Genomic DNA, 18,120 nt, shown 5'->3' on the forward strand with positions numbered 1-18,120 from the left:
TGTCAGAGAAGCTCAGGGAGGGGACAAGACATGAGACATGTGAACACAACATGCAAGCATACAAAGTAACAACATGTAACAACATGCCACTATACAATGTAAGAAGAAACGAACATTCTTTCGATGGTTGCTTCGCCAGGTAGCGGTAGATATTTCCTCTCTGAGAATTAATTTTCTTCTCTGTGCAATGAGACTAGAAGTGACCGGAGACGTGTTATTTTAGGAGCAGATCCTGGTGAGGACGCGGCGGCCCTGGTGGCCGAGGAGAGGGTCTCCGTGGGCCTCCATGTGGCCAGCTCGTCTACCACCAGTGTCGCGGACATCAGAAGCACGTACAATGAGGTGGACAGCCGCCTGATTGCCAAGGAGGTACGCCTGCTCACGTCCCTCACTGCCTTTTCGGAATCATGACCTCAGGGCTGCCTTCAGCTCTTAATGCTGGAGTGAGTGCTGATTGGTGCTTGCGCCTGTACAGGTGGGGGCATGAGGAGTGCTTCCCACTCCCCACCCATGAACTCCCCAAGGCCAACCCTTTGATCTGTGATTGCTCAGAGGAGAAAGTAGGTGCTCTCCATTCCTCGGCAGAGCAAGAACAAACAGAATATTTAAAACCTTTGTGGCACTGAGCCCCGGAGCTTCCCTTCCGGGGTGAGTCCCCTCCGCCCCCCCTCTCCCCCCCCCACCGCGTGTGCGTGCACACACTGCAGTGTCCTGGGACCTCTGTTTATTTTAAACAATGACCTTGCAAAGTAGCAGGCAGACCTGCTTGCAGGTGAAGATGCCCTTAGACTGTTTCCCATTTCCCGCGTGAAGAGCTCCGTGCTCCCTGCTCATGACTTGGCTGATGTGTTCGGCCTCCCACCGTCACAGACAGGGCCCTGCCTGTGCTGGTGAGCAGGCTCAGGGGCATCCTGTTGGGCACGAGGAGTGACTCACTAGCAGTCGTCCTTCCGATGGGGGAGGCCAGGGGGCCCTCCTCCCGGGGAATTGTGGCAACGCTGGCGTCCGCAGCGCGCTCCGCATGCAGGTGTGCCGGGCCCCTGCCTGCCCGTGGGCTCCTCGCCATGAGCATGTGGGACGTGCCTGGCACAACTGAATAACCAAAGCTGCCCCCTCGATGAAGCCGCAGCCTGGAGGCAGGACAAAAGAGCCTGGCCTTGGGTTCCAGGCTCCTGACGGGTGGGTCCGTGTGCATTTCCTGGGAGCCAGGTCCTGCGCCCGCCCTCCGGGAACTTGTCACAAGGCTCTTCCTTCCCTGGAAAGGGAGGCTGAGGAGTCCCCCATTTCCACTCTCTCTAGATGAACATTTCATCCCGCGACAATGCCATGCCCGTGTTCTTGCTGAGAAACTGTGCTGGCCACCTCCCAGGCCCTCTTCGGACCATCGGAGCCGTGGCCGTGGGCCACCTGGGTACGCCAGCCTCGCCTCTGCGGCTGTTGGGGAAGGAAGGGCTGGCGCGGGCCAGCGCCTGTGCGGCCCGGAGTCCTGAGCGGCAGTGAAGGCACAGCGGTGGGAGCCAGGGCGGTGCCAGGACAGGAGGGAAGCGTGGGGGCTTAACCCTGCCAGGGTCTTGGCCTGCACACTGAGTGAGGTCAGCACACGTCACTGCATCTAATGGGTAGTAAACGCCGCTGCTCTTCAGGCTGGCGTCTGTGCACAATGGAGCCCATGCACTGGGCACAGTGGCCTCTGTGCCGGCAACTGTCAGAGCAACGAGTGGGTGCAAGCACCCAGGGCTGCAGGATGGAGGGGCAGAGGTTGTCAGAGGAGCCAGCAGACTCAGACGGCACGAAGGCATCTGGCTCCTCCTGCACTCCAGACAGAAGATGGAGGGCAGCGAGCTGAAAGGACTCAGCACACATTCTCCCAGTCACTTAAGACTTTCTAAGCCCCTGCCCCTCCCCCTCCCCCAATGCACAGGCCCCCCTCCCCCCTCCCCCTGTGCACAGGCCCCTCCCCCCTCCCTGTGCACAGGCCCCTCCTCCCCCCCTCCCCCCTGTGCACAGGCCCCTCCCCCCCTCCCTGTGCACAGGCCCCTCCTCCCCTCTCCCTGTGCACAGGCCCCTCCTCCCCCCTCCCCCTGTGCACAGGCCCCTCCTCCCCTCTCCCTGTGCACAGGCCCCTCCCCCCCCTCCCCCTGTGCACAGGCCCCTCCCCCCTCCCCCTGTGCACAGGCCCCTCCCCTGTGCACAGGCCCCTCCCCCCTCCCTGTGCACAGGCCCCTCCTCCCCCCTCCCTGTGCACAGGCCCCTCCTCCCAGCCAGTCCCCAGTGCACAGTCTCTTCTGTCCTGAATGGAAGGTGGCATGGTGCTGCCAGCTCATTGCCCAGCATGCTGCCGGGACTTTGCACTGCAGAGAGGCTATGCCTGTTGATGGGATGCCCCTCTGTCCCCCACAGGGGTAAGGGTGTTCCACTCCAGCCCAGCTGCCAGCAGCCTGGACTTCATTGGCGGGCCTGCCATCCTCCTGGGCCTCATTTCCTTAGCAACAGATGACCACACCATGTACGCAGCTGTGAAAGTTCTGCACTTGGTCCTGACTAGCAATGTCATGTGTGACCGCCGGATGCAGCACATCTTTGGGTACCAGGTAATCCCACCCCGACCTGAGTCTCTGACTCCCTGGGGGCAGTCCCTCCACAGTGACTTCTGGAGACTCTGGCCCACAGCAGAGGCCAGGTGACAGCCAGCCAGTGAGGCACTCTGGGCTGGACGGGACGTACACCTGTCTGCGGCCGCCAGCACCTTGCACTGAGAAACTGAAGCATCGTCTGTGGTCTTCCCCTGTGTCTGGCATGATGGCTAACAGGCCAGGCCTCAGAGCAGAGCGTTAGGTTTGAATCCCCCACTTCCTCTAACTTGCTATTTAACTTTGATGAGTTACTCGCCGCCCTCTCAGCTTCCCCGCTGGTCTGATACAGACTTTGTGCCCCTCATTATGGGGTGCAGGGAGGACTGATTTAATACAGACGGAGGGCTAGAATGGTGTCTGGCACAGAATACGTGCTCTGTAAGTGTTGGCCATCTTTATTGAGGCTCCAGTCTCTGCTCCCCAGTCCTCCTGAGTAATAGGGGAGTGAGGATGGCACCTACTGTGTAGGTCGTAATGATCAAGCGCGTGAGCATGTGCTGAGTGCTTAGCAACGTGCTGCTCAGGGGCCTGCTGTCTGTGTTCACGGGGACTTAATGCTGCTTACACTTGGCAAGCAGATGGGACTGGTCGCAGCCCTGGGCGGCTGGGCGGCAGTGGGAAAGGAGGCGCCAGGGCAGGCCTCGGTGCATGTCTGGACTAGGTCAGGGGCACACAGGCTGCCGCGGCTCCTCGTGGCAGGGTGCTGGGAGAGGGCGTCCCTGCCTTTGGCCCCTAAGTCAGGGGCTGAGCAAGGAAATGGGGGTGATGTCACCTCAGGCCCACCCGCTCTGTCTGGGCTGCTGCACAGCTGGACGGGGGCTTCCTCCGGCTGCTCCCACGAAGCTGGTGGGCACCAGTCGCCGTTCTGCCCGTGTGGACTCTCCAGAGGCGTCTAACCGCTAATCCTCGTTCCAGGCCCCAGGACTGCTTTCTCAGGGCCTTGGAGACTGGCTGCCCCGGTGCTTCAGCCCCACCTCCCGCCCACAGCGCTTCCCACCCTGCACCGCTCCCTGCTCCCAGCGCCTCCTCCCCCCGCCCCCGCCCCCGCCCTGCACAGTTCCGTTAGCCAAACACGTCGCGTGACTTGGTACACCTGTGCCCTGGGCTGGCAGTGCCATCTGGTCTCCCCCAGGTCCACTCCCTCTTCCCTTCCCAGGTCAGGCTCCCAGCCCCGCGCTGAGTGTGTGCCGCCTCCGGCCGCCGGCAGCGCTGGATGCCAGGGGCCCACCCTGCGCACACCGGGTAAAGGCTGCTCGTCGCCCCTGGACTGCAGGCCTCCGCGCCTGGCACTCCTCATGGTGCCAGCGCATGGCTGCGGCCAGACGGACACTCAGTAAACGTGATAGTGACGGGTCGGTCTGCGTTTATCGTAAAACCCAGGAACTGGGGCTTTTAGTAGGTACAAGGTTTTTATTGCACCGACAGAGGCAGCAGCAGTGGGAATTGTGCCACCTTAGCACTTAGGTGTCCGCTGTGGCTAGGGATTTTAATAATTACTGTGAGCTTTTCCAACAAGGTACAAAGCAGTTCCAAGGTACAAAGCCCCATATACTCTCGTGGGTACATCGAGAAGGATGAGACAGACAGAACCAAGGCCATTTTAGGAGACACTGAACCTGAGGAGCCCGTGAACACGTGCCTGGGGGAGAGGACGTGCTCGGAGCTGCAGAGGCGCCGCCTCATGAAAACAGAAAGGCGGATGGCCCGGCTGGCGTGCTCAGCGGTGGAGCATCCACTCATGAGCCAAGAGGTCACCCGTTCCCTTCCTGGTCAGGGCACAGGCCCAGGTTGCAGGCTTGACCCCAGTAGGAGGTGTGCAGGAGGCAGCCAATCAGTTTCTCACTCATTGATGATGTTTCTATCTCTCTCTCCCTTCCTCTCTCTAAAAAATCAATAAAGACAATTTTTAAAAAGAAAAAAGAATGGCGACTGGAGGACCAGAGGAGTGGGTTGCCCGGGCTTTTAGGAAGAGGCAGGAGAGGCAAGGAGCAGCCCCGGGTTTCTTTGCTCTGCTCCTGCTGGCTGAGTGCTGCCTAAGAGACAGGCAGACACTGCTAGGCACCGGGGATGCAGCCGAACAAGACGGGGTTAGGTTCTCCCTCCCAGGAGCTCACTGTCTGTCTTAGTCTGTTCAGGCTGCTATAATGAAACACTATAAACTGGTGTGTGTGTGTGGGGGGCCTGCTATAAACAACAGACATTTGTTTCTCGCAGTTCTGGAGGCTGGGAAGTCCAAGATCAAGGTGTGGCAGATCGTGTCTGGTGAGGGCCCGCCTTGTCCTCACAAGGTGGAGGGTGAGGGAGCACCTGAGGTCTCCTTATAAGGACCCTAATCCCACTAGAGCCTCCACCCTCATGACTTAATCACCCCAAAGCCCCCACCTCCTAATAGCATCACCTGGGGATTAGGTTCCAACATATGATTTTTTGGGGGGAGCCATCAACATTCAATTTACATCACTATCTAATAGGACAGGCAGAAAAATATTATGAGACGAAGACTTTGTACACTTCATTTGAGTAAAGAACCCATCAGATTCAGGACTTTAATGTACACATGGTGGCAGAAGAAGGAGATCTATAAGCTCTTTTTGTGGCTTAAAAAAGAAACATTTCAGGCATTTATGTCTTCATGGAAATTCAGAAGGGAGGCTGGGCAGTGGTAAGGGAGGGGCAATGCCAGGCTCACGTAAAGAAACAAGGTTATTATTATGTTTTGCCTACCTGGCCTCTTTTTAAAGAGCCCCATCCTACCGCATTCCTTCTTCTTCTTCATAACCTGAATGCCCAGTTGGCACGACCTAGACATACTGTTTGTGGTCCGTTCGCCCCGAGGCACATGCTCCATGAGAATGATAGCAAGGGTCTTCAACTCCCCAGCTCGCTCAGGAGTGGATCTCATCATTTTTCAGATGTTTACTCTGTATTTATTTGCTGATTTGCTGGGTGGATTTGAGAGCACAAGGAAAGCATATATCTTTCTACTTGTTATTTTCATCGAACTTACTACCCACTTCTCAGTCTAGGTGACATCCTGCGTTTTATAGGATGGATTTTCATAGTTTGGGAAAGGCTAGCGTTCCAGACCGGCATTAAAAACACGAGCAGCTCCCCCGCATGGCTGCGGGGAAAGGACAGGGGTGAGCCACTGACGGCAGCCGGGTGGAGAGGGAAGGACCAGAGATCTGCCCTCCAGGGAGCATGGGTTTTCATCTCGGAAATGCTGAGTAATCATGGGGAAGCTTGGAATGATTTATGCTTTAGAATGACCTTTGACACGAGTGTGGAAGGTGGATCAGAGGGGTGAGATTTGAGCAGGAGACTGAGATAGAACCGGTCTGCTATGCGACTGCATTCCTGACCTGGGAAGACTTGGGGTCCTTGTGAGCAGTCTGGGAAGACCGCTCAGGAGAATAGCTGGTGCGTGTGCCCGAGGGCAGCAGGCAGGAAGGAGGGAGGTCCTGGAACCTCCTAAGTTTGAAATGTGTGTGAGACCAAAAGTAAACTGTCGAGTGGGGTAGATGGCTCGAGCTCAGAGGGACAAGCTGAGCTGGGTATAAATGTAAGTCATCAATATCATCATGATGCTATTTAATCCAAGAAAATTGATGAAATAGTCAAAGAGGAGTAGAGAGAACAGAGAAGAGAACTAAAGAGGAAGAAACAAGGAGCTAACCTTGTAGATTGGAAATATGATTAAAGCCAACAAAGGAGATTGAGAAGAAAGAGGGAAGATAAACCAAAGAAAACTGCCAAAGATTTGAAAGAAGAAAGTATTTGGAGAAGGCCAGTGTAGTCAAACAATGTTCAGAATGAAGCAAACTACGGGCAGATATATTTCCAGGGGGTGTGGCACCTGGAAGTCATTGGTGACCTTGCTAAGGCAGGTGGACAGGTGGAGGCAGCAACCCGCTGAAGGGGGTGGAAGTGAGGACATAAGGTGAGGACGTGGAGCCAGATGCACCCATAGAGCTTTCAGGAGGTCTGCCTGAGGAGAGGATAGCAAAGTGGGGTCAGAGCTAGAGGATGCGGGGTCAAGGCAGGGCTATTTTTAAGGAGAGAAATACTAGAGCCTTCTGTTGGTGGAAGGAAGTGACGAGAGGGAGGGAAGGAGGGAGGAAGAGAGAGAGAGAGAGAGAGAAAGAGAGGACTCGAGAAGATAAGAGTGACCTCAAGAAACAGAGTCCTTGCGAAGGTGAGGAGGGGGCTGGAGGCCGGGTAGGACGGTGCTTGTGAGAGGAAGGAATGCAGCGCAGGCGTGTGTTGTCGCGGTGGGAAGGCGAGACCGCTCATGTCGGATGGCTCTGTCTGCTCAGCAGAGTATGAGAGTATGAGGTGGGTGGCAGAAGGGAAGGAGGTTGGGGGAGGAAGAAGAGATGAAATCGCTGTCTTTCGGACAGGAGAACCAGCTTGCTAGAGAAACAGAGTTAGACGGCGTACCACTGGACACGACACCAACAGTGTAAAGTGAACCAGCCAGTGAGGGCGACTTTTCTCAAGCAGCTTTCGGCCTCCTAATTGTGTGCTGGTGGGGAGGAGGGGGGGGTGCGGCCAGATTTCAGATGTGTCAGTGGACGGACCAGACCATCTAAGAAGATCCTGAGTATTTGACGGTCACCGTTGTCTGAGTTTGGGCTGCTATGACATAATGCCATAGACTGGGTAGCTGGTAACAACCGACATTCGTTTTCGCTTAGTTCTGGAGGCTGGGAAGTCAAAGGCCAGGGCGCCAGCCTGGTCAGGTTGGGCAAGGGCCCTTTTCTGGATTGCGGAGGCCAGTGTCTGACTGGTCCTCACATGGCGAGAGCAGAGAGAGGCAAGGTCTCATGCCTCTTGTAAGGACACTGGTCCCCTTTATGAGGCTCCATGCTCGGACCCCATCTCTTCCTTACTGCACCACGAAGGACCCACCTCCAAATATCATCGCATTGCCAGGTGAAGGTTTCAGCACACAGATTTTGGAAGAACAGACATTCAGGCTGTAAGACAAGGACGACTTCCCAATGGCACATGGAAAGGGGCCTGAGCGGATGGGGAAAGGCGTGGACGGGTTCAGATCGGGGCGCAAGGACCCGAGCTGTGGGAGAGCTGAGCTGGGAATCCGGAGGGGATGGATGGGTGAGAACCCGATGCCAGTGGTTGGCTACACATCCTGACTTTTGTGAGGGGAGGTCAACAGCAACAAGAGGCTGGGGCTCCATCGTACTGGTGTCTGAGATGGGCCGGGCCACTGGATGCCAGTGCCGCCCCCGGCACGGGTGCCGGAAGCTGCCAGTCCCCAGGGTCTGGCGCAGTACGGGGGCACGTCTGGTGGCTGCAGCCGGAGTGATGGGGTTATCAGGGTTCGTGGGGAGTTGGTGTCTTCCTGGTGATATGGCAGCATGTATGGGGTGGCTGTGAGTGTAGGGTCCGGTAAGGCGGAGGAGAAAGAGCCCTGAGCATCGGGAGGAAACCAGGAGAGAGCACGAGGGGCGTTCTGGTTTGATGTCAGGCACAGCACAGATTCCATCCTTACCGCGGAACAATGCTTGCAAAGTCCGAGGAAGAGTCAGGAGAGAGGAGCAGGCCCCGTGGAGGGTCGGTCACAGGGACGGACAGGTGGGCAGCGGTGAGGAAGCAGCGGGGCGGTTGGTGTATGAGCTGCTTCGGGAACACAGGCGCTCCAAGCAGGGTTCCAGGCGGGCTCAGCAAAGGCGCCGTACAGCGGGCGAAGGAGAGGCCTCAGAGGCACTGGGGCGCCAGCTGCTGTGCATTGACCTTGCAGGTGATGGCGTTTCTCCTGAGGAAAAAGAGCTCTCTGCTCACCCACCGCGTCTTCCAGCTGATCCTGGCCATCGCGGGCACTGCCGAGCTGGGCTTCGGGCCCCCCGCCCGCACCAACGTCGGGGTCTTCCAGCACATCCTCTGCAACTTCGAGGTAAGCGGGAGATGGGGGGGAGCCTGCAGGGGTGTGTGAGGGGGAGCCTGGCTTCCTGATGGCCGGATGGCTGTGAGGGGAAACCCCAAAGGCTTGAGAGCGGAGGGCCAGCTTCATAATGGAACCCCTCCCCCAGTGGCCCGGGCAAGTCTCCTGGCCTCTCTGAGTTGCAGTTTTCGATGGTGAAATAGAGGTCAGCATCTCCTGTAAGCCAGATGCAACGTGGGAAAGGCTTTTGGAACTGTAGGGCGGGGCTATATATATGGGGGTCAAAGAGTATGAGCCGATTCCTTTGGTGCCTGCCGTTCACAAACTCCCTTAAAGGAGTGACTGAGGATGCTGAGGGCCGAGGGCCGTGAGGAAGCACAGACTGAGGTGGACAGGCCCATGGAGGAAGCGTCCTTGCCGAGTGAACGCTGGGCCGGCCGGCGAGGTCCCTGGGGGCGGTGATGACAGGAGGCAGCCCCTCCATGCAGCTGCCGAGCCTGGACACATGCAGGAGGTCCAGTGTGCTGGTGGGAGGGAGGCAGGCACAGGGCAGTGCTATTCGCACACCTGGGGGATGAAAGCAGAGGACTGAGAGCAAGGGGCTTGGGGAGTGCCTGCCAGGAGATGAGGCAGAGCGGGAGGGTGGAGACGGGCTAAAGACTGAGCCACAGGACATGCATTTTAGTCCATGTGTGCCAGAGTCCAGGGAAGTATTCTTAAAAACTTTTTAAAGTTAGAAATAATGTATGCTTATTACAGAATACTTTAAATTAGATAAAAGTATGGGGGGACTATTTCTGAGACCCAGACAACTGTTGTCAACCTCGAGTGCATGCTTTGTAAGCTTTGTATTAGTACTGTTACATTTTCTATCAGTTACATTTTTTATTAGTTATGATCTTGGCGTGGATATTATTAGTCCTATCCTTTCCCATTTAACATAAACATTTATCAATTTACTAGAGGGTCCCTCGGCCTGGCCTGCACCCTCTCACAATCCGGGACCCCTCGGGGGATGTCGGATAGCCGGTTTCGCCCCATCCCCGCAGGCCCGATCCAGACAGGAGGGAGCCCGATCCTGTGCATTGAGAGTCTGTCCCCTGGTGGTTAGTGTGTGTCATAGCGACTGGTCGACTGGTTGTTCAGTCTTTCTGTCGTTCAGTCGCTTAGGCTTTTATATGTACAGATTACGGACTTTGCAAGCATTGTTCCGCGGTCAGGATGGAATCTGTGCTGTGCCTGACAGCATTCTTGTGTTGTCAAACTCCTAGGTTATGTCCATATATTGTTGTTATAAATGAGCACTGTTATACACAGTACCCTTGTGCATACGTTCCCCTCAATTAAAAAATTCCTTGGAATTATTAGAGTAAAGGCTTTATAAATAAATTTTGGATTATTGATAAGTTTTCTAAATTGCTGATACCTTGGGGTGTTAGCTAGAGAATGACACGTTAGAATTTTACTTTAGGTCTATTTTTCAGGGGGTAAGACCCACAGGCAGGGAGATGGTCTGTAGATTGTTGTAGAAATCCAGTGGGAGAGTTTGAAACCTGAATTGCCAAAAGGCAGTGAGGTAAAGAGGATCAATGAGGATTACAATTCAAATGAGAATTGGTTTAGACCGAACGACAAGGAAAACACTATATATCGAAGCACAGTTGGGAGGCTGCTGGGAGCTGGACATGGAGGAAATTTATAGCCCTCAACGTGCCTGTCAGAAAGAGAACATTCTAAGTTCATGAACAGAGGTTTCAGGGTAAAAAGTGAGAATGATGAAAAAACAAAACAAAACAGAAAACCACAAACTAAAAACAAACTAAATTCCAAGAAAGAAAGAGGGAATAATAAAGATGAGAACATCAACTATTTTAATAGGAAAGAAACAGCCACAGAATAGATCAACGAGGCCAATAACTAGTTCTACTAGAATAAACTGCTGAGAATGGTCAGGATAAAAGGCAGGAAGGACGAGAAATGATGATGGCAAGGTGGAAGGCGGGAGATCCATGGGATGAGCAGGGTGAGGGGAAGGCGGGAGATCCATGGGGATGAGCAGGGTGAGGGGAAGGAGGGAGATCCATGGGGATGAGCAAGGTGAGGGGAGGAGGGAGATCCAGGGGATGAGCAGGGGGAGGGGAAGGAGGGAGATCCATGTGGATGAGCAGGGTGAGGGGAAGGAGGGAGATCCATGGGGATGAGCAGGGTGAGGGGAAGGAGGGAGATCCAGGGGATGAGCAAGGTGAGGGGAGGAGGGAGATCCGGGGGATGAGCAGGGGGAGGGGGAGGAGGGAGATCCAGGGGATGAGCAGGGTGAGGGGGAAGGAGGGAGATCTATGGGGATGAGCAGGGTGAGGGGAAGGAGGGAGATCCAGGGGATGAGCAGGGTGAGGGGAGGAGGGAGTTCATGGGGATGAGCAGGGTGAGGGGAAGGAGGGAGATCCATGGGATGAGCAGGGTGAGGGGGAGGAGGGAGATCCAGGGGATGAGCAGGGTGAGGGGAAGGAGGGAGATCCATGGGATGAGCAGGGGGAGGCGGAGGGGGAGATCATGGGCATGAGCAGGGGGAGGGGGAGGAGGGAGATCATGGGGATGAGCAGGGTGAGGGGAAGGAGGGAGATCAATGGGGATGAGCAGGGTGAGGGGAGGAGGGAGATCATGGGGATGAGCAGGGTGAGGGGAAGGAGGGAGATCCATGGGATGAGCAGGGTGAGGGGAGGAGGGAGATCCATGGGATGAGCAGGGTGAGGGGGAGGAGGGAGATCCATGGGATGAGCAGGGTGAGGGGAGGAGGGAGATCCATGGGATGAGCAGGGTGAGGGGGAGGAGGGAGATCCATGGGATGAGCAGGGTGAGGGGAAGGCAGGAGATCCATGGGGATGAGCAGGGTGAGGGGAAGGAGGGAGATCCATGGGGATGAGCAGGGTGAGGGGAAGGAGGGAGATCCATGGGATGAGCAAGGTGAGGGGAGGAGGAGATCCAGGGGATGAGCAGGGTGAGGGGAAGGAGGGAGATCCATGGGGATGAGCAGGGTGAGGGGGAGGAGGGAGATCCAGGGGATGAGCAGGGTGAGGGGGAAGGAGGGAGATCTATGGGGATGAGCAGGGTGAGGGGGAGGAGGGAGATCCAGGAGATGAGCAGGGTGAGGGGAGGAGGGAGATCCAGGGGATGAGCAGGGTGAGGGGAGGAGGGAGATCCATGGGATGAGCAGGGTGAGGGGAAGGAGGGAGATCCATGAGATGAGTAGGGTGAGGGGAGGAGGGAGATCCATGGGGATGAGCAGGGGGAGTGGGAGGGGGAGATCATGGGCATGAGCAGGGTGAGGGGAGGAGGGAGATCCAGGGGATGAGCAGGGTGAGGGGGAACAGGAGAGTAGGGCTGGCATCTTTGTGCCAATAAATGTGAACCCTTAGCTCATCTGAACAATCTCTAAGAAAATGTAAGTTTCCCAAACTCACTCAAAAAGAAATAAAAAAAACTCAAATGGTCCCACAATCATCAAATAAATGGAATCATATTTATTGATTTATTTTTAATCCTCAATTACATTTTTCCATTGATTTTTAGAGAGAGTGGAAGACATAGGGAAAGACAGAGAGAAATATCGATGTGGGAGAAACACATCGATTGGTTGCCTCTTGCACCCGCCCTGACCAGGGCCTGGGTCAGGGAGGAGCCTGCAACTGAGGTATGTGCCTTTGATCAGAATCAAACCCGGGACCCTTCAGTCCACAGGCCAACACTCTATCCACTGAGCCAAACCAGCTAGGGCTGGAGCCAGTGCTTTAAAATCTTACAAACAAAATCCACAAGGAAGGTGGCCCGGGTGTCCGTAGAGAAGTTACACCTGTCAGGAAGTAGGCCCTCCCAGCCTTAAAAACTCTTCCAGGAAACTGAAAAAGGGGCACTCCCAGGTTATTTTATTAGCTAATCTGAGCCAAAAAGGACAGTATGGGAACTTAAAAAGTGAAGGCCAATCCTATTCATTACTGTAGCTCTCCAAGTCCTAAGGAAATTATCAGCGAATGGAGCCGGGCCAGGAAGGCCCTGTGGCCTGGGTCTGAGATGAGCGCAGGGACTGTGAAGGCCTCCTGCAAGGCCTGGCACCCGGATGCCTGGGCACACGCTTTCCTGCACGCAGAGACCAGAGAGCACGCCCCTCCCAAACACTGCGCCAGGCCCAGCCGCTGGGTCCAGGCATCCCTGCCTGCACCCCCCCGCCCCCGCGCCCCCCCCCCCCCCCCCCCGCCGGCCCAGCAGCTGCCTGTGCAGGACCACCAAGCTCCCAGCTGCTCCTGGAACCACCATGGCACCACCCGCCCTGGGAACCGGCGTCCTCGAGTGAGCTGGTGCTTTGAAAGCTGAGGTTAAGAAAACAAGCAGCCAGTAAACACCAAAGGAAAACAAAATAAACATTTAAGATGACGAGGAGAGTTTCAAGTAAATGAGGGCAGTGATGTGTGTATTGTATTTGGAGGTCACTTGGAGGTGATGACAAACTAATGAAAAATAAATAAGGGGTCAGAGGAAGGTGAAGAGTGGAGAGGAGGGGAGAGAGGCAGGCTTTTGAAGAAGAAGAGAGAAGAAAATGGAGGGAGTTTCAGGGCTTAAGATAGGAGACGAGTCTGGTTGTAGGCCGAGAGGAGGAAGGAGTGGAAAAAGGTGGTTAAAATACCAGTGGGAGAATCAACTATTAACAGCACAAGTCCTTAAAAAAGAGGGTGGGTTCGGAGACAAGAAAATCGGTTACAGGAGAAGGGGGATCTGTGATGACTGGACAGACAGTGGAGAGGGAGGGCGAGGGGAGTTGAGGAGCAGGAGGGACAGGAGGTTGAGGGTAAGCAAGTCTTAGGTTTCTGGTTTTTAAAAGGGACAGGCAGATCATGGCCGCATGTGCCGTGGGCTCAGGGTGGGAGAGGGCACAGTTGGACACATGATCCATTTGATATTAAGGCAGTCAGGCATCTCAGTGCAGAACTTAGTAGGGCTTGTAGACAGGATAAGCAGCAGAAGATTCAACTCTCTACATTTCCCAACCCGTGTGGTGCAGTGTAAAGGGATTTCCGAAAGAGCGAGGCAGCGTCCGATGTGCTCTGGCAAGCTGGTACTGTTCCAAGGCCCTGGAAGGGAGGGGGCTCTGCTGTGGGGAGGGGCAGGGGCACAGCAGCAAGGAGATTGCTGGGTTCATGCCTGCGTGCTCAGTTTTCCAGCTCCCACACCGGCATGGCCTTTGTTCAGGGACTGCCTTTGTGAGTGAAGATGCCGCGTGTGCAGGGCCCTCGACGTGTGCCTCGAGGTGCCTGACTGGAGCCCCCGCAGCCCACACGGGCTCTGCAGGTGGCAGTGCCCGCTCTGTGCACTGAGCAGGAGTGAGCTTGCAGGGCTGGGACTCTGCCAGCCTGCTTCTGGCTTGGCACAGCGCGCTCATTTCACCTGGATTTTCTGTACATCCACTCTTAAAAAACTAATGGACTCTGTAAGTGCCCACCACGTGGTAGGTGTGATGCCAGGCCCTGCGGATCCCAGAGGGATGGTTTCTGCCTACACTGGCCTCCTGATAGACTTGGGTCACTGCGGCTCTCCTGCTTCCCCCGCAAGAGCATGGACCCACGGCCACCTGTGTCATCACGTGAGGTTCATTACTAACCCACGGCCACCTGTGTCATCACGTGAGGTCCATTACCGACCCACGGCCACCTGTGTCATCACGTGAGGTCCATTACTAACCCACGGCCACCTGTGTCATCGCGTGAGGTTTATTACTAACCCACGGCCACCTGTGTCATCACGTGAGGTCCATTACCGACCCACAGCCACCTGTGTCATCACGTGAGGTCCATTACCGACACACGGCCACCTGTGTCATCACATGAGGTTCATTACTGACCCACGGCCACCTGTGTCATCGTGTGAGGTCCATTACCGACCCACGGCCACGTGTGTCATCACGTGAGGTCCATTACCTACACACGGCTACCTGTGTCATCACATGAGGTTCATTACTGACCCACGGCCACCTGTGTCATCGTGTGAGGTCCATTACCGACCCACGGCCACCTGTGTCATCACGTGAGGTCCATTACCGACACACGGCCACCTGTGTCATCACGTGAGGTTCATTACTGACCCACGGCCACCTGTGTCATCGTGTGAGGTCCATTACCGACCCACAGCCACCTGTGTCATCACGTGAGGTCCATTACCGACCCACGGCCACCTGTGTCATCACGTGAGGTCCATTACCGACACACGGCCACCTGTGTCATCACGTGAGGTCCATTACCGACCCACGGCCACCTGTGTCATTGCGTGAGGTCCATTACCAACCCACGGCCACCTGTGTCATCGCGTGAGGTCCATTACCGACACACGGCCACCTGTGTCATCGCGTGAGGTCCATTACCGACCCACGGCCACCTGTGTCATCGCGTGAGGTCCATTACCGACACACGGCCACCTGTGTCATCGCGTGAAGTCCATTACCGACCCACGGCCACCTGTGTCATCGCGTGAGGTCCATTACCGACACACGGCCACCTGTGTCATCGCGTGAGGTCCATTACCGACCCACGGCCACCTGTGTCATCGCGTGAGGTCCATTACCGACCCACGGCCACCTGTGTCATCACGTGAGGTCCATTACCGACCCTGTGTGTCAGTCTCCAGGAGATGGCTGTTGGGGCCACAGGGAGGAGTCAAGAGGGAGTTAGACAGACCGGGCTTGGAAGCCAGTCTCTGCCGATGAGTACATGAGGGTCAGCAGGCAAATCCCTTAGTGTCTCGGAGCCTCAATCTTCTCGCTGCTGCATGCAGACATCATTTCTGGACTTTGCCCGGCACGTCTCGCCGCTGCCAGTGGGGTAATTTGTGAGTGTGAGCTCTTTTTGGTGCCAGATGAATGCACTGTTATCATCCCACATCTGGTTTGGGGCCTTAGGGAATGACTGTGTTTAGAGATAAGTCATAGTAGAAGCCTCTAAAGGGAATGGAAATGAGACACAGAGGATCGCCATCCACTTGGTCCAGAGGACAGAGAGCAGCTGCCCTTGTTCCCTGTGAATGAAAACAGCCTCAGTGACAGCTCACCCCCGGGACCTCAGGGCTTCCCCTCTGTGGCTGTTGGTCAGGTTCCGCTGCGCAGGAGGAGGGGGTGGGCTGTGCTGCAGGTTCTGTGGAGAAAGTGTTGCACGCACAAATCGGGTGTTTAGTTACTCTAGGGTAAAACCGGAAAGGGAAGGCCCACTTCTAATTCCAGTCCTGCCACTTGCTGGTGTGAATGGGACTTGTCACTCGATTGGTCTGTCTCGGCCTCTATTTTCTCATCTCTGAAGTGGGAACATGGGCCTTGTGGATGAGATAAGTCTGGCGTGGGGACCCCGGGCTGCAGGGCCCGGGCCTGTCCTGTTGGATCTAGACCCATCGTGAAGGGCCAGGCAGCCGCAGAGATGAGGAGAGACGTGGTGTCTGAGCTTTCCCCCGGCAAAGCCCTCCACGCAGCCAGGAGCTCGGGTCCGATTCCAGGGGGGAAACTGGGTTGGTGACTCCAGGCCGAGGAGACCAGGCCCCGCGCTCTGCACCCGCGCTGCCGGAGGCCCGTTCTCAGGCCCTGCTTCACCGGCGCTTCTGTCTTCCAGCTCTGGATGAGAGCCGCGGACAACGTGGAGCAGTCCCTCTTTTCCCACCTCCTGGAAATCCTCCGGTCGCCAAGGTAGGCTGGGCTTCGGCCGCTGGACGCTAGAAGCAAAGGCTTCTCACCAGAAAAGGGACTCAGAGGGCAGGGCAGGGCTGCGGCCCTCACCCACCCGCTCCCTGAGTGCGTGTCCCCTGAGGCAGCACGTCTGGCTTAGATGCCTCAGGCTTCTGTAACAAATCTGCCGAGGATGAGGACGGGGTGGCTTATAAACAGCAGGACTCCATCCCTCCCAGTCTGGAGGCTGAGAGTCTAAGATGGTAGATCAGTGTCTGGTGGGGATCCCACCTCCGGACGTAGAGGTGGCTGTCTTCTCCCTGCACCTGCACCGGGGGAGGGGCTGGGAGTTCGCTGGGGTCTCCTTTGTGAGGGCACCAATCCCATCACCAGGCATCACCTTCACGACCTAATCCCCTCCCAAAGCCCACTGCCGAGGAGTAGGTTTCCACATAAGAATTTAGGGGAATAACGAGCAACACAACAGAAAGCCCTAGCGGTTTGGCTCAGTGGATGGAGCTTTGGCCCGCGGACTGAAGGGTCGCGCGTTCAGTTTCGGTCAAGGGCATGTACCTCAGTTAGATGCTCGTTCCCCAGCCCTGGTCAGGGCGCGTGTGGGAGGCAACCAAGCGATGTGTCTCTCTCACACGGATGTTTCTTTCTCTGTGTCTCTACCCCTCCCTTCCACTCTCTCAAAAAAAAAAAAAAATCAGTGGAAAAATAACCTGGGGTGAGGATTAACCAAAAAAACAACACAGTTTGGGGGTCCCAGCATTCAGTCTATAGCAGCACCTTCTCCGTGGCTCACGCATGTGGGCATGTGTGTCTCCCCTGCTGGTCTGGGGCCTCGGGAGCAGCTTCCTGGCTCTGGCGTCAGGGCTGAGTGTGGCCAGCAGAACGGACACACCTCTCCCACCCGCTCTCCGCTGGTGTCTCCCGCCAGTCACCTAGGAGGCAGGGCAGTCCGGGCTTTTGGTCTCAGGTGGTGGAACTGCACTCCCACCAAGGCAGGGAAGGAAGAGAGAGGAGGGCCGGGAGGAAGTGGAGAAAGGAATTCATTGCTCACACAGTTGAAGGGGCCCAGCTGCCCTGGGGCTGGGCCACTCACACCCCTTTCTCGGAGGTCTGTCCCCATCTAGTCTCTGTTTTCTTCCTGCTGTGTCCTTTCCGCAGCCTCTGTGGCAGGCGCTGCAGGTGCCCCAGGGCCCCTCCTGGGCTTAGCACAGAGCAGGGAGGGCTGCTTGGTCCCCCACAGGCCGGAGCAGGAGCAGGACTGCACCCCTGGGAGTGGAGGGGAGCTAGGAAGGAGTGGTTCCCGAAGAAACCCAGGGGCTGTGATCAGGATAAGGGAGGAGGGAGGCAGGGGAGGCAACGTGTCCCCATTGCATTTCACAGGCTTCTGGGGCTGCCGGGGGAGGGGAATGAGGCCTGCGGGCAGCAGGGGAGACAAATGCAGAAAGCAGCCTGCTCAGCGCTGCCCTGAGAAAGCGCAGGAAATATGGGGGGGGGGGGGGGGGGGGGCGGTGCTCACAAGCAGCAGACACACAGAACTGGGCTGGCTCTGCCTCTCTTGAGTGTCAGGGACATGGAGTGTGGCAGACGTCAGCGCTAAAAGGCACTTCAGGAAGGAGCCTTCCACCCATTTCACCTCCCTCCACCTTTGCTTTCTTTCCCATTCCCACTTTCTCTCTGCACCTGTTTGTTCTGAGGTGAGCATGCACCCCGGAGCTGTTTTCTGGAGGAGGGAGGGGGGGAGTAGAATTTACTGGAAAGAGCATGTGATGAGCTGGAGGAGGGGCCCAGGATGCTGGAGTTCTGCCTTGTCCCCTGACCCGGCGGCGTGCTCATCCACTTGGTGGCTTGGGGCAGCAGGAAGGGCGCCCACCAGCAGGCTC

The 18,120-nt window shown here is 56.3% G+C and overlaps 1 protein-coding gene across 1 annotated transcript in view; it reads left to right on the forward strand.

Moving 5' to 3' along the window:
* The window catches only part of WDFY4 (WDFY family member 4), a 255,480-nt gene that overhangs the window by 103,317 nt on the left and 134,043 nt on the right, over positions 1-18,120 (forward strand). Inside the window, exons 21-25 of the mRNA XM_079793291.1 lie at positions 224-369; positions 1,300-1,411; positions 2,401-2,591; positions 8,398-8,550; positions 16,173-16,246. Of these exons, the coding sequence (XP_079649417.1) occupies positions 224-369; positions 1,300-1,411; positions 2,401-2,591; positions 8,398-8,550; positions 16,173-16,246 (676 nt within the window). The remainder of the gene's footprint in view (positions 1-223; positions 370-1,299; positions 1,412-2,400; positions 2,592-8,397; positions 8,551-16,172; positions 16,247-18,120) is intronic.

The sequence above is a fragment of the Cnephaeus nilssonii genome (assembly GCF_951640355.1).
Source record: "Cnephaeus nilssonii genome assembly, chromosome: 16".
NCBI classification, from domain to species: Eukaryota; Metazoa; Chordata; class Mammalia; order Chiroptera; family Vespertilionidae; genus Cnephaeus; species Cnephaeus nilssonii.